Source organism: Notothenia coriiceps, unplaced genomic scaffold (assembly GCF_000735185.1).
Source record: "Notothenia coriiceps isolate Sejong01 unplaced genomic scaffold, NC01 NC01_scaffold00031885, whole genome shotgun sequence".
NCBI classification, from domain to species: Eukaryota; Metazoa; Chordata; class Actinopteri; order Perciformes; family Nototheniidae; genus Notothenia; species Notothenia coriiceps.
In genome coordinates this window covers 618,920-639,297 of record NW_011364586.1, presented here as the reverse complement: position 1 = coordinate 639,297, position 20,378 = coordinate 618,920, and the positions used below count along the sequence as shown (strand labels likewise).

Below are 20,378 nucleotides of genomic sequence, written 5' to 3'. Positions count from 1 at the left end.
GGCACAAAGTGGAGGAGATTCAGAGGAAAGACAAGCTATGATTGGAACACCTGTTGTTTATAATATGTACAGCATTTTACTCAAAATAACATTTGTAGAACCAAGACCATAGACAAGATGATTGTTATATTTCTGATTCTTGAAGTTTGATTTTATTTGAAATTTAGACCAAATTTGGCATAAGCTCTGATGCTTCTTGTCTTAACTACTCACTTCCCTACCCGTGTGGGATGACCTCTAAGCAACCTATTATTCCGCCTTGAACGTCATCAACCACCACAAGAAACAATAAAAACAAGCTCTGTTTATGTTGAGTTTAAAGCATCCTCCTCCTATTGTGCGTCATCAATCTTTGAAACAAACACTGACCTTGTGAGACTTAATTGCAGTATGAAACCACTTTGTCTAGAATCTTTGCTGAAAAACGCAACTAAAATCATTCAAAAACAAATATGCACTTTGCAACATTTCACTAAACATTATCAAACTAAATTAATTGCATATACTGTAGGGTACTTTGGTAATTCAATGCAACACCTGCTGTTTGGAGGTTTGGGGAAATGCATGCTACACAATTCAAAATATAAATGCTTAGGCACTGATGGAAAGTACATTACTCAAATATGGTACAATTTACAGGTACTTGTACTTGACCTGAGTATTCTCAGTTTATGCTATTTTACACCTTTACTCCACTTCATTTTAGAAACAAATAATTATATATATATATATATATATATAAAAACAGGTGCTATATATATATATATATATATATATATAGATAGATAGATACTGTATAGGGAGGCTGAGATACTGTATAGGGAGGCTGTGACTCAGTGGATAGTGTGCTGGACTTCAAATCAGGGGAGAGCAAGTTCGAGTCCCACTGCAGTCAGCATGTTGTTGTGTCCATGGGCAAGACACTTCACCCCAAATTGCTCCTGTGGGGATTGTCCACAGTACTGAATGTATGCAAGTCGCTTTGGATAAAAGCGTCTAACAAATGACATGTAATGTAATATACCTTTTAGTCCACTACATTTATCTGACAGCTTTTAGTTACTAGTTACATTTTAGGTTTAGATTATTAGCTAATACAAAATAATTATTAAATAAACGTTGACATACTTACAGGTTAAGATATCCAGCAGCAGTATATATAGTTACTCAAATTAGCTCCACCTTTACCAGCTGACATAGACATACATCGATAATCCTAATGGTTATCCAGTAGCTCAATATGATTCTGAAATGGGGCATTATGCATAACGAGCGCTTTTACTTTTGGTACTTTAAGTTCATTTTGATGCCAATACTTTTGTGCTTTTTCTTAAGTAAGATTTTGAATGCAGAATATTTTTTTAGATGTGCTATTGCTACATTTAAAAGTTCTTCTTCCACCATTGTGCTTAGGACATTCATTGAAATTGTAAAGTTTCTCACTTATTTGTCCACTTACTTGACCTAGGTGTACCTGTGGTCCCGGGGACCGCGTTACCCATCAGCTGCCTGAACGACGCACAGGTGTTTGCAGAACAATACGGCTTCCCCATCATCTTCAAAGCAGCGTACGGAGGAGGAGGCCGCGGCATGAGGGTGGTCCGTGAGTACGAGGTGAGCGTCATTGTCATTTTGCAGCTAGCTCTGACAAAATAAACATTGTCCTGTCGCATGTCCAGCAAAGACAATTCTAACCCAATTTATATCCTGCAAAAATTAAGTTTTTCATATTCATTATTTTCTGTTTGCTTTGAATCAAGGCGAAATGTCACGGAAATTACAACCTGGTCATTTATCTCTCCGGCCGCCAATCACCCTGTGTGTTCGGGTGTGTGTGATTGTGTGTTCTTTGAAATTGCTTCTGTCAGCTACTGAAGCAGAGGACATTATAAAAATGACTTTTTAATATTGTAGCTATCTAGGGGTCACATATCCAATATGAATCTCAATGTAAAGATAAAATAATCCCATCTATTGCATTTTAACATGTACAATAGCAATCAACATGTGCAATATGTATATGATAGAATGGCTTAACTTACAAAATACATAGCCCAACATAAATAAATATGATCAGGAGATAGGAAACATCTCCCTCATCTCAGCCATATTAAGTTCTGCCGCCCTCACAGCAGTGATGAGCTGTCACAGTGATGAGAGCACAACACTGTGATGTAGGCTTGTTTCCAGGTTACTCTATAATCAATTTGCTTTAAATCATGCATTTTAGTTTCTATATCTTCCTATGATAACGCGTGTTCTAGTTTGTGCATGAAGGCATTGGTCCTGGTTATAAAATGGTGGTTTCAAATAAAAGTCCATTATAGAAATAAGAATTGTATGACGCCTGTGCCAATTGGTAAAGGCTTTGTCTTACGTCATCTCGAGATTGCAGACTTGCCTTACATTTTTCTAGGATAACGCAAAAAACAAACACTAAAACCTTTTTTTTAAACTGTTTTACTCAAACTTAATAATGCAGCAAAAAATAAAACATCTATACAAAGTCCAAAGAACAGTGTTTAAGAGGTTACAGTACATGATGTACAGCATTTTTAGAATTTGCCTAGCAAAGGGATGTATGCATATACCATGCTTCTCTTTGTTGAGTCTGCTTGATGTTTATATATAATTATACTTTGGGTAGAGGGTCCAGCCACTTAACACAAATGCATAAAGCTTTCAGAGCATGACCAGCCAGCAGCAGCAGCAGCAGCAGCAGCAGCTCACTCACTGCAAGTGATGTTTTAAGAGATGCTTGTTATAAACCTGTAAGAAAAATGTCTTAACCTCTTAGATTTGTTAACGGCAAAGCTCATCCAATAACACTACTGTACATCATCAAATAGAACAAAAATGTCACCTCACAACAAAATATGAAGGTTTTAGCGTCCTTTAGTGAGATATTATTTGTAAATAAAAAGGGAAATAGAGTCATGTAGGGCCACAGACACCAGGAAGTTGCTACTTGTCAGCCCTGTTTATGTCAGCAGAGCACTGGCGGCGGCTGGACTTCTCATACCGCCGTGAGTGGAGGCCCTGTGGGGGGTGCATTTGGTCACGGCCCTTGTGTGTGTGCAGTTCTCCCCTGTGTCGGCCTCTCAAGTCTGACCATGTCGAAGGTTTTCAACAAGCAGATGCTTTTTGTCCAATCAGATAGAAGAGGGCACAGATCAGTGGTGAATCAGAGCTGCCACCTCCTCATGCTTCATGGCTGCTAGCATTCACTGTTCTATATTTCTGTATAAAAAATATATTAAGTCACAATGAATAAGGTCCTGCAAATCATCACTTTAACTTTTACCCTTCCCAAAATACCACATTCATTTAAAAATAGTTATAATTATCCTTTATTTGTCCTTAGAAATGTTTTTAAATGTTTCTAAAATGTCAAAAACCGTTTGGATGAATGCAATTTTAATACAATTTGAATGATAACCCTTCCTAGATATCCTATTCTACACACTTAACACAACTAATTCGTTTGGAACAGATCCTCTAAAAATAGCCTCCGATCCCTCCAATATGGTGAACCATATGGCAATTGCTATATCAGTCGAAATAAGCGCATTAAGTTATTTTAACCCTTGTGCCCTCCTCTGGCATTTTTGTACATTTTTTTGATTTGGTGATCATTTCAGCTGTGTTACAGCTTTTGGCATGGATTTTTGCAAGAAGTCTTCTTTGTCCCTTCATCAGTCCCTTCATCTGAAAGTGGAGAGGACACTGAGGGTCCCGTCCACAGTGAGGAGACAGAGAAGAACGGAGGTTGTTCTCCCAGGAGCTGGGGAAAACCAGGGTGTCCTCACAGATTATGGGAAGAAAGCCCCCCGTGGTGGTGGATGGTGGGCCGGACCCTCAGTGTCCTCTCCACTTTCAGATGAAGGGTCAGAGGAACTCAAAGAAATGCTGGACTCCAGAGAGCATTCAGTGTCAGACCCCCCTCGAACCTTGTGTCTTCTTCAGATGAGTCCTGCAGCTCGCTGGCAGAAGAAGGCTACAAGATTACTTCTGAAGTCTCCTCTGAACTGAAATGCTTCATTTTAGTTCCTTCTCTTTGCTCCAGGTCTTTCTCCTTCTCTGCTCACTAAAGAAATAAGCCCTTGCATGTTTATCTTTGGCAGCCAGGTGCATAAACACACTAACAGTTGTTTTTTGTTTTTGAGTAATCAAGCACCTCTTCAGAGACACAACACACACACACACACACACACACACACACACACACACACACACACACACACACACACACACACACACACACACACACACACAGAATAGAGTAGAACATCAAATATCACTACTTTTCTTCTAAATGAAATGCATGGTTTTATACTGCAATGGGAGTGAGATCAAAAAATGTGGTCTGAATGGAAGTCAATGAGGCATTTTTGAGAGAAATTAAATAATTAAAATAATGAAAAAGGCATTTAAAGGGTTAAAATCCTGAAAATGATTGAATGTTTGGTAGTTTTGAGTACGTTATAAGTCGTTTAAGTGATTCATGAAAAAAGAAACAAATATGTATGATTTTAATAGCAGTTATTATGGGCGTGTACATTTTTGCCACGAAGGGGTCGAAAGGTTGAAAATTCGAGGAGGGCACTAGGGTTAATTCCAAACATCGCAGTGCTACCAAAGACATTGTCCGTCTACAAACAAATAACAGTGTTGTACTGTAGCCTTGGAGTCTCAACAGTGTGCAATCCTTTTGGAAAGTATGACCTTTTCTGAGTTGTACCCCTGTCTAATTAATTAGTTGTTGACATTCCAGTCAGCTAAGTCGCAGGGGCCTCCAGATGATACTGTGAGGAAACTGTAAAAAAGGTTTCTGTGTGCTGGTGGGACCACAGCAACAATGCGTCGGTTGCCTCTTTATTCCATTAGGGCCATCTTGTTGGTCATTTGTATTCCGGTTTAACAGACGGAAGTACTCTCCACATATTGTAGGAAGAGATGTTTACTGATAAGCAGAATTAAAGTGCCAGAGCTTTGCTCCGAGTTTGAAGTGCTTTCCCAAAGCGTAAGCGTGAAAGCGAGCGCACGTATCAAAGCTCCAGTGGCTGAAGCTGACAGACGATCTGAAGCGATGTGGAAGGAGTACAAATAGATTCCTGCTCACCTTAGTCTTTTAAAAGTATTTTGTGTCATTGACAAAACAGTGGTGTTCCAATGATTTGACAACTCTGCGAGGTGTGACTTTAAATCCCTCTACTAACACTGGTAAAGCATCTCAAGCTTTATCCCATCTTTATTTCCCTGAAAGTAGTAGAAAATGTTTTTCTGACCATAAACGGACAAATTAATATAAAATAATGAATTTATCAGGTGATTTATTAGGGTCGTGAAGATGTTATTGATTAATCTGCCAATTTTCTCTCTTGGTTGATAGATCATGTCTATCAAATGTTAGAATATGTCAATAAATGCCCACCATAGAGACCAAGGTGACCAAAAGGCTTTATTTGTTTTCTAGAATCCCAAACCAGAAGATTTACAATTCGCATAGGACCAAAGAAATCTGGAAATCTATTTGTACAAGTTGTGCTAGCAGATGTCTTTTTTGATGTTTTAGATTTGCGCTGTGAACCAAACAATGTGGAAAAAGAAAACGGGGAAAATCATAAGTTTGCAATGTTGACATTTTTTGATAGTGCCTTTTTATGCATGACACATCATCAGAAACAGAGTGGTTTAACACTTAGAGCCCTGTTGATGCACACTTCCTGATTTTATAGAAATGTAATCGGAACACATATGGGACATTGACATTTATTTGGGTTTCCTATTCAGAGGCACAATTTCTGGTCTATTTAAATCACGTTTTCCATTTGTACCAGTCCTGTGAGTATGTTGTTTTCTCTTTGCTTTGAGATGACGGATGAGGAATGGTATCTTCTCCTGCAGCATGATAGTGACTCAGTCTTTGCCGGGTAGAGCAGTCTGAAGGGCCAGGCCGGACGTCACACACTGACAAACACAGATTGTGTCATGACCTCCAGCGTGCTCGTGCGTGACCTCCCTTAATCCGCTACCCGAGATGTTGTGTAGAATCGTGCTCCCTAAGGAGGTGTAAACATTTGTGTCAAAAGAATGGGAAAAATCTGCACAACATCAAGTGTGAATGACAGGGAAGGGAATATAAAATCCAAATTAAAACCGAAAAATGAAAGTGTTGCTGAGATTAAACTACAAAACTCTTTGAAAAACACACAAACCCACTCTTCCTTCTCGGATAGTAACTCAGACTTGAATGGATTTCTTTCTCGTCTGTGTGTCAGGAACTTGAGGAGAATTACCAGCGGGCCTACTCTGAAGCCCTGACGGCTTTTGGGAACGGAGCCCTGTTTGTCGAGAAGTTTCTGGAAAAGCCAAGGCATATTGAAGTACAGATCCTCGGTAAGTGCACTCCCCTCTGTGTTTGCATTTGACTATGTGTCCTTTCATAGCTGTGAATCAATCTAGGTTCATTAAGACGGCAAGTTGGATACAAATCCTGTGTGGTATTGCTAAGGGAGGAACATGAACAATGAGACTGAATGAGCTTTATTGGCCAGTGGAGGATTCTCCAGCCTTTGTTTCCTCCTATTACAGTGAACATAACTACCACTCAGTTGTATAGAACTGAAATTCAACACTGACACTTACAGGAAGTCTGTCTGCACTTCAGACATACAGTATATTGTACAGTGCATGTTCCAGCATACTGTAAGAGTTATGTTATCAGGCTCATGTCTGTCTGTGCTTTGGGTTGGGCTTTCTTCATGTTTCAGCGTTCATCGAGCTGTATTTCTCTGTGTTCACTGTGATTAATTAATGTCTTTAGGGCATGTCAGGGATTTTGTGAATTTTCTGAATTACCTGTTAAAGCCTCGTCTTTGCCTCCTTCCCTCCTTCACTTTGGACTTTTCCAGTTTCTCCCCTTCTTTCTTGTTTCATTCCCAATGTCTCAATTTATCTTACTATGAATTCCTGTTTCTTAAACTCTCCTGTACTTGAATTCAACCCCTTCTTTTTCTTCATACCCTCGATTATCTTCTCATTTTCTTTGTTCCTTCCGCTTTCCTTGTCTCACCCACTCCTCTCTTTGTCTTTCCCCAGGCGATAAATATGGAAATGTCATCCACCTCTACGAGAGAGACTGCTCCATTCAGCGGAGACACCAAAAGGTGAAGTCCCCTATTCAACCCGACTTAATGTTTGACTTTATTTTGAGATTATCTTCATGGCGTTTCTGTTGTTTGTAAGAGATTAGCATGAAGTGGATGGGGGGCATTAAAACAAAGGTCATATGCAGGATTCTGATGAATATACAAGTGTTTTATATACATTTCCTTATTTAGGATAACAAGCCAATTATGCCACACAATAATAAATAAGGTAATTATGCTTCAGATTATAGCAATGATTATTATGGCATTAGTGGCCCTGGGTATCCTAGCAGCAGGGGGTTAGAGGATTATGAAACAATGACAACATAACCACTGCTAATGCTGTGAGATGGGAGACTTGGCAACAAATGAAGCAGCTCCATAATACTCCACCAACTTGAATCAACCAAAACACTTTATTTATAAGTATACAGCTTTAAATTGATTGTCATTTATTAGCCAAGGCTATTTTTCTGAGCTGGCACTGGAAATAAATTAGCCCAAAAAAGAAGGAAATTAAGTTTCAGAGCATGACCTGCTTGTCAAAAACAACAAATAAGTCTAAATAGAATGAGAACATTTTGAAATTGTCATCTAATAGTCACTCAATGCTTTCATCAAAGGAAGCTCATTTAACATGTGTAACATTTCATTACATATTGTCACATCAAAGCGTTTTCAATCATGTGTTTTCATCACTTTCTTCTTCTCCCCTTTAATCGAATTACAGAGGATAATCATATTAGCGGCTGTGTTTATGCAAGAGCTGCTGCTCTTTGATTCCGCCAGGCTTAATCTGCCTCTGCCCTTAATCTAAGATCTTTTTCAATCTCAGAAACAAGAATAGTCGCTTGTTGAAATACGGTAGATTAGGGATGGTGGAGCGCTGATAGGATATTTTTAGCTTTTTTTCTATATCTTGGAAATGCTCACAGACTTAGAAGTTGTTTTCGTGGGATAAGATTTGATTTGATAAATTGAGTCGTTTTGATTTTTCGGAAATCTTGTTTTGATGCAGTTGATTGAAACACATCACTGTCGAACACGGCGAACCCCACCCACCCTGCAGACCCAATGAAAGATAAATGTGACTTCAAATGATTCACTCAATCTGTTTCGCCTAAGCCTGGCACATACTTTATCAAACTGATGGCTACTGCAGGAAAAACTGAAACACATTATGGGATTGACTTAATATAAGTTTGAAGCTAACTCCAGTCTGTGGCACTTTTGCTCTTTTCTTTAAGAATCATAAACTGGGATACATTTGAATATTTCCACATTATGCTATATGCTTTTAAACCTTGATTGATACCTTTTGTTATATTACAGACAGATGATGTAATGATAGTGAGGAACCAATAGAGATGTATAACACACTCTGCAGTTCTCTAAAACTCTACAGTGCAATATAGAGTCTTTCAGCCCTAGTATCATGACCTTCAACAATATTGTTTTGGTTCACTCTTAATTTCGGTTTCATTTATTTAAGTTTGAAATGTAATCCTGAAATGCATTAAACATAACAGAATCCAACTTCTTAGGCAAGCTTGAAGTTAAGAGCAATAACCCTAAATATATGATAATTTAAGACAATTTTATAAAACAATGAAAAGATACAAATGGAAGGAAAACTAAAGTAAGGTCACATCCATCAAATGAAATACAGGTTATAATAGCATGGCTTTTCAGAGCTAACTAATGCATCGTGACACGCTGTCTGTGCAGTTGAATAATTATGTCCTATAATTGAGGTGTGATGTGTCAAAAGCAGCACTAATACAATACATTATGAATGAAGCTGTTGGATTTGTTTGTGTCCAACCTTGAGATGAAATGTGTACATTGTTGTTGTTTTCAATGTTGCATTATCAATAAAGTTGTGTTGTTTTGAAGGTTGTGGAAATTGCACCGGCGTTCCAGCTGGACCCTCACCTGAGAAACCGTCTCCACTCTGACGCCGTGAACCTCGCCAAAATGGTACGTCAGCCACTCCACTTCCTGCTCTCTTTTCCTTTTTCATTTCAATATTTCACATGCTTCCCCCTCAGGGTTAACTACACCACTTCATTACGGGGGGAAAAGTCTCCTAAATGAATTGAAAGTTTTATGACAGAAGCTCTACTTAATCACTTTTTAATCATTAAGGGTACGCAATTTATATGCGTGTATTAAAATAATGTGAAATATTCATGTGGCTGTGGCAGGAGGTTAGGCAGCTTATCACTAGCAAGCATATTTCGTCACAGTTGTCGTGGCAGGTGTCTGCATGTTGGATTTGCCTTGTTAAATGGTTTTACCACTTGTTAAAAAAAGTTGGCGGACAGGAGGAGAAATGGCTCTTCTTGCTCAAGCATTGGGTTGTATTTAGAAAATCTGAGCACATGTTCATAATACCTTTTACATTGTTCTGCCTATGAAAGAACTGGATTCTCCGCAGGGATTTTAAAGTGCTATTTACCTATGATTCAAATGAGGGGGACATTAGTGCTGTGAAAATTGAAATGCAATGTAAAAATGGGGGGGAATTAGGTTTGAAGAGTGCAGGCAGTAAATAGTGTGTGTGTGTGTGTGTGTGTGTGTGTGTGTGTGTGTGTGTGTGTGTGTGTGTGTGTGTGTGTGTGTGTGTGTGTGTGTGTGTGTGTGTGTGTGTGGTGCATTTGCCAAGAATAATTATGATTATTGTCACCAATAAGCACTTTTGCTACGGTAAAACCTTAGCCTGCAAAGTGAAAGCTCACCGTTGCTTTAGTGTAGCTGAGAAGTTTGCCCAAGTATGACAGCATCACTTGAAAGTGGAGCCTCATCTCTCAGAGCGGATTTCAAGTAATGGCCTTTACAGGTAATGGCCCAGTTGAGGAAGAAGTAAAGTGGGAAGAGTGGGAGGAATAACCTTCATGACACTGGAGGAGAAATGCTTCTGCGAGAGGGAGAGATAGAACTCTATGCTGCTCTCTGTGACCTTGCTTCAGTAGTAATCCTTTTTGCAGTAATCAAACCACAACATCACCAAGCTTGTCTCTTTGTGTGTGTCAGCAGCCACACACGCTTGTCCATGACTTTGCTCTTCGTACTTCACACTCGCCTCTTACTATTCCTTTGTGGACTTTGACTTTCTTCCGTATCCAAACCTTGAATTTTAAATTAAATATATCATAACGGTGTCTTTTTGAAGTCAGATTTCAGTGTTAACCTCCCAGTTTTTCAAAGGTTCCTGCATTTCAAGGCTGTCTGCTCAATTTGCAACTATAAGTGTAAAAGATGAGACAAAAGGAAGCCTCTTGTTTGCAAATATTAATATTTTATCACACCATAAACAAAAGGAAGATGATCAGAGGATGTTACATTGAGGAGAACTAGTTTTAAGCTCCTCATATGATGCAGGGAAAGAATAAAGGCATGCAAATACAAAAAAGGAGTTATTTAAAGTTATTTCTGACGGATACATTTTTATATAGAAATATTTTATCATAGATATTCACATGTAAATGGTAAGATGTGTGCCTGCAACTGAAATGATTTTAGAAAAGATCATAAAGAAAGCTAGATATTTGCCAAAATGTAGTGCCAGCAAAGAGATTACCATGATCATTTTGATAGATTTCTAATTAAAAGGAGAATAATCAAGCACATTTATTATCCCATCCAATATCGTTAATTTAACGATTTGTATTACAAATTAGATGTTTTGTTGCAATGGCTCAGGCCTAGGTGAAACATCAGATTGCTCCATTTGATCAGTAAAAAACGGACTCTGGCTCGGGTTAAATTCTGCAGATTATCCTCACCAGGGGATTTCCTTTCTCCCGGCCTCATCCTCCATTTTTCTTGCTCCAGACACTCCCCTCCCCCTGCCAAGGCACACNCCCCCTCCTCACTCCTGTCCCTGCTCTGTGTTGTGATTGCGTCTCACATTGTGCCAGCCCCACAGTGAAGGCTTCCACTTCAGAGCCAGACCCTGCTCTCCCTGCAGGTATTGAATCCTGAGCAGCGCTGATGCCGAACTCTGGAGCTTAGTCGGGTTTTATTCCCGCCTGTGTGTGTGCTTGTCAAAGCCTGTCTGTTTATACTGTGGGAGACGGCGCAGGGCCACATTCATTTTTAATGTGTTCTGTGGGCCTTATAGAATAGAAAATGGTGGCAGTTATTCTGGGTGCACAAACACAAACATGAACAGGTACATGATGTCACCTCAAGTGGCCAGTTTTCCAAAATTGCTATCTTTGTGATGATATACGGACACAAAGTTTTTACGTGCTGCACTTAGACATTTGCATGTGTTCTGTCTCATTAGAGGTTTTTACTTTTGTATGAGGACACCTACACAGGCCTTTTTCTCATATCTACTCTCAGGGGAATGGGTTCAGCACATTTACCGAATTTTACCTATAACCCCTCACACATGTAGTCCACAGAAGAAGATTGTCGGTTTCCAGAGGCCATATTGTGATTTTTGGGGGCTTTTCCCTTTCCTGAAGTGTGTTATATAGGTTTGAGTGCATGTAAATGGTCTGCAAGGGCTAACATCCCAAAGTTTCCTCAAGAGGGAGTTTCTTTCCCCCAACCCCCTGCCTGAAATGCCTCCTTTGTTTACTTCCGTAAGATTTTGCCATCACTATGTAACACCTGCAATTCTATTGGCTAGTTCTCCAACACTATGTACGTGATAGGCTAAGGAGCAGGACATGTAAGCATATGACCAATCACAACAGTCAGCCAGCTAACCAATCAGAGCAGACTGCGCTCTGTTTTCAGACAGAGGGTGAAAAGAGGTGCTGCAGCACAGGCAGTATGAGAAGAATAAAGAGCTTTTTGAACATTAAAGCATGGAGACATGTCATGGTAGAGCCACAAAATACGAATACGAGCCTGAACATTTGTATAAAATGGCCACTTTTAAGTAGCATTCTCACTTACTGGAAATACTCAGTTTTGTTTAGTGTGGCTAGGGGTGCAGGACAGGCCACAGATTACACAACCGTTGCAAAACAGTGTTGTTTTGTGGTCATGAGAAACACTGTTTCTTGACATTTGTTTTAAGGCTTCACGCCTTGCAGACAGACGTTGTTAGATCGCATTGTTCCTCCAGGAAGAATCTCGTTGGCTTCGTGACCCTTCTTCTTCACCGTTAGATGTATTGTTCCGGTTTCACACCAGCCGCATTATAAATGCCATCAACTCGCCCCACACTGAATTCTACAGATAATAATATTCACTCTGAGCCTAATCCGGACATTACACTGACCTTTACTTGGAAGCTGGGTAAAGTCTGTTTTAATGTTAGACGCATGATTCAGACATTTGCATTCTCACATACTGCTAAGTGTGAACAAAACGTGTGAAAGGGGCTAACGGACACAAAGTCTCCCATTTGCAGTGCACATGGAATAATATTGTGGTTATTTTGGTTCTATACATTTATCTCCTCCTCCCCCACACACACATCTGCTATTTCTCAGCTCTTATCTGGCCATAATGGCGACTACATGGTGCTGCTGCTCGGGCCCCCTTCATCTCTCTGTCTGCGTATATCGACCGCATCTTCCATTATCAGCAGCCTCCATCTGAGTCTTTCACAGAAACAGCCATTCTTTGAACTCGCAGCACTTCCTGATAGAAAGTCCTAGAGAACAAAGTTGCCTGGCAACACTGACGGCCGCAGGAAGTAGCTTCAGCTCTTGGAAGAAAGGGGCTTGAGTGGATATCAAGCCAGAGCTCGCAAGAAAGAAATATTGTGAAACAGACCTTTGTGTTATCTACTGCTCAGCGGATTTTGATGTAAACTCGACTCTGAATGGTTTTCTTCTTTTCTGTCTTCATCCTCTGATTGTCTGTCCTTGCTTTGTTGTCTTTGTCTTTTAACACATGCAATATCTCAGCCTGTCCTGATTAGTTTTTAATAATGATGCATCTCACTATAGCAACATGAGGTTTCATAATCAGTGATTGCTGATTTGGGCGCTACTCATTCATCTCTGCGCTGCATGGGATCATTTCAGCTTTTTATTACATTTTGATCTCTGTGTTAGGGATAGGACCATTCAGGATTTTATATCTAAGATCTGTGCTGAAAAAGATCTATATGTATCCATCTGTGTCTTAACCTATGGTCTTAACAAAGTGTAAGGTAAAGTGATTTGTTGTGTTGAGTATAGTTTTGACAATATCTTTTAAAGATTGTCTGGATTATATCCTGTTTGTTTTGGCCAGGATAATCATGAAATTCTGTTGTGAGGGTTCGCATGCACCATGGTGGACAATATTGGCAGCAGAAATGGCTCTACAGAATTTCCAAATCTGTTTCTGTCACTACGGTAGTGAGATATCTTAAACTTGGTTGTCTCTTGAGGTTTCCTTTGCTTTGGAGAAGTTTTTTTTATGCAATCTCAATGTCCAGATATAGTAATACCACTCTGCTGTTAGCCATATCTAACATGTTTTTATCTGCACTGTGCTGCACCGTCTCACCCACTCTTTGGGCTTCTTCCAGTCGATCTTGGAGCCGTCTTCATGTCGCAGTTTGGCAGCAAGTTTCCGAAACGTTTTCAAGCCTCTGTATCGTGATTGGGATTTGGCAGAGAAAGCTGCTGTGAAGGAGTATAATCTAAACAGGAGCGTTAGACAACATTATTAAGCTTTTTTTAAGAGAAGGAATTGAAATGCATTATTTTTACTGATTCTAAAGTTTGAATTTGCATGGCCCCATGTTGATCTGACGGCAGGCCCGGCCCATGTAATGTCTTCAAAAGCTGAAACGGAATCAGTTTAAAAGCTAGTGTGAGGATACTACTATGATCTGAAACAAAAGGAATCTATTGGTACCAACCTTGTCAAGCTATCTTGTCAGTATTACTTCTGAACAATGCACCACATTTGGGCAAACCACGAGTCTCCCCTTTACAGACATTTACAGATTAATGATTAGGACATCAGTGCTAAGCTTTAACTCAAAATAATGAGATGGGCTGAACAAATTGGGGAAAAAAAACAATTTGCGATTATTTTAAATGATATTGCGATATGATTAACAATATTTGAAGGGTTGGTCATTTGAAATCATAATTCTTGTTATTGAAAAATACACTAAATGATTACATTGTGATTTTTAGAAGAGGATCTCAGATCTTTTGGGAAGTCCGTAGTATATGATTTGTATTTATTTATTTTATTAGTATATATCTGCAGCTCCACAATACTTGATTAAAATCATATTTTAACACATATTTATCATATGGGAAATATTGTGCTTCCTGCGGTTTGAATATTGCAATAGTCCATATTGCAGTTGCTGTAAAATGTTGCTTAATTGTGCATCACTATCCAGAGGTTGTTCGTTTTTAGATAATATACACCACTTCTATGTGGTATATACTGTTAATCTCCTTTGAACATCCCCTATCGACCGCCATTAAACATGGGTTGATATGGCAAGAGGTTAATGCAACATTAGTGCATATACACATGTCAAGGCCAAAACATGTTTCACACAGGATGTCATCAAAAGCAGTTCTTAAAGGTTGATGTGTAAATAATGCGCTCACCTCATTAACTCTGTGTTTTAGCATGCCTGTGAGCTCACCCTAGAGATGTCTGTGGGCAACCAAGCTATCAGGCTAATTAGCCTAACATTGTATCATTGTGTGTGTGATAGGAAAGACAAGCAGGTGTGTGTTTATGGATGACTTTAATGTCATCAGGCCTTCACTGTCGGCCATTTTTTTTTTCATAGCATATTTATTAATGGATGAACCTGAAGACAGAGTTACAGAGCTACTGTCTGATACTTAGTGCAGCTGCAATTAGGAATTCATTTCTGGACCCTGTGTGGGTTAGGAGTGCTGACAATTGTTGCATTTTCCACCGGATGTGTTGCAGCATCACCCACTCAGTTTTGTTAGTGGTTTTTGGGTGGCAAGAAGTTATCCAACAACTTTGAAGCAGGGCCAGAAAACAACACTCCTCAAATTCTTTTTGTGCTCCTATGAAGCGAGAGGGCAGACAATTTTAATTTTCCGCCGAGTTTTAAGTGTCCGATGGTGAGAGGAGAACAGGAGACAGATTTGAAATCTGTGTGAAAGATGGTTTGAGGACGGAAGAGGAATCATTTGTTGTTTGTGGTGAGTGTTTTGCTTGTGCTTGCCAACTTGTTTTCACACTGAAAGAACTGCTACTCAGGGCAAAAATATGTCTACAAGTCATCAGCAATCTCTGCAAATCAAAGGTGTATCTGTGCACATGTGTTTTATATATAAAGCCAGCTCTAGCTGTCAATACTTCCTGTCTTGACTTTGTTTGCAGTACTCACCCAGAAGCCAATTCATTCTTATTGAAGACGTACATTTTTATAAATGTTTCATAAATATACAGTTTGATTTCCTAAAACTGTTGGGCATTGCAGTTTTAAGCAACCACTATTCAAACAGGAATAACCAGTGAATTTGTTGATTATTTTCATCGCACACTGATGCACTTTTGGTGGTCGACTCTAGTGGACGTTTACGACGGCAGGACGAAGCGTAATAGATAAGCTACATTGGAAAGTTCTTGTCATTAGAATTTTAAGTAAAAGCAAGTGTGGTAAACTTTGTAAATCAAAACAATATTTCCTTATCTGCATTTTCTTTTTAGAACACAAGGATTTCTGCTCACTTTTCTTGTGCTCAATAAGAAGTATGATCCTATTTGTGAAAATTCTGAATATTTCTGCCAATAGATCCTCCTAAATCCTACACACTTTAAAAATAAATCAATTTCCTCTGATGGTGTGTGTCTTGAGTGTTTGCAGCTCCAGTGATAATAGGGTGTAGGTGTAACTACAGCCTCAAATCCGCCTTAATTAAATAATAAAACTGTGTGTGTGTGTGTGTGTGTGTGTGTGTGTGTGTGTGTGTGTGTGTGTGTGTGTGTGTGTGTGTGTGTGTGTGTGTGTGTGTGTGTGTGTGTGTGTGTGTTACATCAACGTCTGCGCCGAGTGTGTATCCGTCTCAGCATCTTGTGAGGTGTTTCTGGCCTCTCGCTCAGTGTCCTTTTGTGAACACACACATCTGCTGTCAATCCAAGAGAAGTGATAAACGTGAAATTAGTTCCGCAGTCAATCACCTTGGCAACGGTGAGAGAGAGATGACACACTCGCACACTTAACAGTCATATCCAACACTCACAAACTCAGATTGGCACTGGGTCCCTGGAGGTGGTCAGTGTGCTGTAAACAGTATTACTTCTTACAGAGCCATAAACACCCCGTCTGTGTGTTTCCATTTTAGACTTTAAAACTAGCAGCACTTTTTGTCCTGAAAGCATATTTTAATATTCCATCAGGAATACCAGCGTTTGGAAATGGGGTGAACGCTCCACTCTTTGTCCCAGTGAGCTTATGCATCAACCATTTTCTCAAATTTACTTATTTATGTTTTCCTGTCTTTCAACATTTTTTTACTTTTTTCGTAATCTTCATGTGTCCCTTTCCTCTTCCTGTATTCTTTAGTGTATATTTGATCGTTAATTTTTGACTTAGTTCCGATTCCTCATATATGTCCTTTGCACTTTTTTTTATGGTCCTTAAAATGATTATTTAGTTTAAATAGTTTTGGTTGATATAGTTTTTCAAGTTTATTTTTTAGGGAGGTATAATTATATGTGTATTTAATATAAGATGAATATGTTATCAAGTGATCCCATTTATTGTTGGAAATGATCCATGGTTATTTAATTATTTATTTTTCTTAGACAAGTCAAATTAGCTGATCAGTGACAATATGTAGCCCTTAATTTCCTCATTAAGTAATCTATTTTCCTCCTGCTTTCTTCACGCAGCTTTTTGATCTGACGAGTCAGGAAAGCTGCTCGGTTAACAGCCAGTATCTGCGAGTGATTTTCTTAAAAAGAAAACTTCCAAAGAGATACTCAAACAGAAACACAGTATGGCAGACATAAAGATTGACACGTTTCTTCATCCAGCCCTTCCTTCAAGTTAGTCTGAAGTCAGAACAAAAATAGTGCAACATATAAGGCGGTTGCTATAAACCCTGACGCTAAAAGGAATTGCTCCTCTTCCCTGTATTGTTCAGCTTTCCTCCCTTCCTCCAGGTTGGTCAGTGTGTGTGCTTTAATGACTGCAGGAACCAAAGGCAGATTCTGCTGTGCTGGGTGTAATACAGGATGCGTGAAGTATTGCGGGAGTCTCACATGTCAGGGTGACATTGGCACTTGTGATTGGATGGGGGCTATTTTAAGCATCTGCGGCTTGTCTCCTCATGTCTGCAGAAAATGTTTGTCAATTCAAGGCCAGGGCTGAATGTGATGTCTTTCTTCTGATCATAACCGGGATGTGAAAAAGCCAGGCAAAGATGGAGGATGAACTCAAAGCAGAGGGGGGAAAGGGAAGAAGTACAAACCTGTGGTAATGACATGATATGGGAGTATACAGAAACCAAGCGAAGTGGTCAGAGGATGCAGGGACTGAGACGAGAGGAAGTGAGGGGAAGACAAAAGAGAGGCGGTATCGATTCTTTCTGCCAGCTGGGGGGGAAACTCAACCAAACTGTGCTTTCTGAAACGAGAGCCAAGGGAAAGAATGAAGGATGGAGTGGAAGGTGTAAGAGAAAATGCCAGTGGAGGGGCGGAGCCGGAGCTGCAAGCTTGGCAGTGTTTGTATCACATTGTGCAGCGGTACAACTAAAGAAAAGTGAAAAGTGCATGCTTATGAATAATATATGGTCACAGCAGCGGTTGGTACAGAAGCAGGAAAACTGTAACTGCAAACTGAGCCAGATCTGGTGGACTCTTTTGAATCATCGCGTTGAAGCATCCGAGCAAAGTGATTTTAAAGTGGAATTAAGACGGAGTCGTTTATGCAGGTGAGCAGTCAAAACTTCACGTCCGCAAAACGCAAAAAAACCCTTACAATACCACTGAGAATAGAAACAGGAGGCTATAATGGCCTAAATGAATAGCTTAATGACTGAACATGTGGTTCGGGAGAGAGCTGTGTACTCGGGACACCAACCAAACAAACAAAAAGGGGATTTAAACAGGAAGGGTAACATGCTCTTTTCACATCATGAAGGGCACAGATGTAATTAAAAATGGCAGCGTGTTATGAAATCCACCAGCTTTCCCATGCAGAATCCAGAGGCTCTTCAATGTTGTTAGCCTGTTACCACAGTTACTCCTTTAGTTTGGTTACAATTCTTCCTATCCCAGCTGTTTTATTCTACACCGCACCAGTACTTGAATTTACAAAAATATTTTGTGAAATATGCTCACCATGGAGTGGATGAGTAAGATGCTGCATGTGTTTGTTTTGAAGGTCCGTGCAGACAAAAACAAACCCAAACTTGTACTGAAATGTAATGGAACATAATTAAATAATTGTTTCAAATATTGCCGCATCACTCGGCATTCAAGCATATTGGAGTGTGCTGAATTAAATTACCTGGTGAAACCTGCTGCCAAAATATGCATTGCTCTTTTACTGCAGATTTAAAAAAAAAAAGTATAAGAATCCTTTGTTTGAAATGTATTAACCCTTTGGAGTCCTGGGCTAATTTGGCCGTTTTCGCATACTTTTGATTTGTCTTACTAAACCCCATTAAGAAATGTTTGGCATGTCAATGTTTGGTATCTTTTTTTAAGGACAACCTCACCTATATAACCTGATAGTTATTTATTTCATTTAGAGATACTATATGAACATTTTGGACCCAAAATCACAAAAAAATGTAAAAACAGATTTTGAAAATGAAATTATTTTTCATATAGGTAACACAAACATACACAACGAAACCATTTGAAAGCTGGAAATAGATGCATGGGATGTCACTATGATAATGTGAAAGTTTGATTGAGGTAGCATGAACCTATATACACATTTTATGAACAAATATCAGGTGAATCCATAGGCTTTTCCCCCTCATTTCTCAAGTTCTGTCAACAGTGACACAGTAGGCACAACAAAACATTTAAAAGCTTAAATAATGTACATGGGATTTCATTCTGATAAGGCAAAAGTGTTATTATAAATATAATCTATATATATATACACATTATGAACAAAAATCTGTTTTTTCTGTCTTTATCTGTGCCACGCTTCAAAACAGTTTCTGTCAACTACGACAAGAGGGCAACATCACAGGCTCCTCCTCCTCCATGTCAAAAAACAAGCTCAGAGCTTGACTCACGTTCAGAGTTCTCTTCATCATAGTTGAATCTTCAAAACTCTAAATCTATCTAACTATATCTAAATTCTCAATGTTTGTCTGTCACTTTACTTCAATCGCAGTCTCCCGCCGTCTCTCTTTGTCTCTCTTTTTCTCCCACCGCCTGTCTTCGTATATCTTCGTCTCTCTCCATTTCCCGCCGTCTCTCTTCGTCTCTCTTCGTCTCTCTTTGTCTCCCGCCGCCTGTCTTCGTATATCTTCGTCTCTCTCCATTTCCCGCCGTCTCTCTTCGTCTCTCTTCGTCTCTCTTCGTCTCTCTTCGTCTCTCTTCGTCTCTCTTTGTCTCTCTTTGTCTCTCTTTGTCTCTCTTCGTCTCTCTTTGTCTCTCTTTGTCTCTCTTTGTCTCTCTTTGTCTCTCTTCGTCTCTCTTTGTCTCTCTTCGTCTCTCTTTGTCTCTCTTCGTCTCTCTTTGTCTCTCTTTGTCTCCCGCCGCCTGTCTTCGTATATCTTCGTCTCTCTCCATTCGGTTCCCGCCGTCCCTCTTCGTCTCTTTTTGTCTTGCTTCGTATCACTCCGTTTACCTGATTACCTCACCCCCTCCCTGGTAAATACATCCTGTTGAGCAGAATCTACAGTTTACAGTATTTTCCGTTTCGTAAAATGATAAAATACGGCGAAGATATTAAAATATGTGCTTCCATTATTCATACTTTTGAAATATATTTGTATTAACTTTATATCATCGTATCTCCGTGTTTATTGGGTCTTTTTACATGAAACAAAGACTGGCATATAGTTTCAAGCCAGTACTTTCGACATAAATACACATATACATCCTGTTGAGCAGGATCTACAGTTTCCAGTATTTTCCGTTTCGTAAAATGATCAAATACAGCGAAGATATTCAAATATGTGCTTCCATTTTTCATACTTTTGAAATGTATTAACTTTATATCATCGTATCTCTGTGTTTACTGTGTCTTTTTGCATGAAACAAAGACTGGGATATATTTTCAAGCCAGTACTTTCGACAGAAACACCCGGCAATGTTGTCCGGACTGTTGTTTTA

General features: G+C 39.4%; 1 protein-coding gene across 1 annotated transcript in view; it reads left to right on the top strand.

Annotated features, from left to right (window-relative positions):
• The window catches only part of LOC104960528 (pyruvate carboxylase, mitochondrial), a 251,396-nt gene that overhangs the window by 7,445 nt on the left and 223,573 nt on the right, over nt 1-20,378 (top strand). The window contains exons 6-9 of the mRNA XM_010788608.1: nt 1,469-1,614; nt 6,282-6,399; nt 7,102-7,169; nt 9,048-9,131. Of these exons, the coding sequence (XP_010786910.1) occupies nt 1,469-1,614; nt 6,282-6,399; nt 7,102-7,169; nt 9,048-9,131 (416 nt within the window). The remainder of the gene's footprint in view (nt 1-1,468; nt 1,615-6,281; nt 6,400-7,101; nt 7,170-9,047; nt 9,132-20,378) is intronic.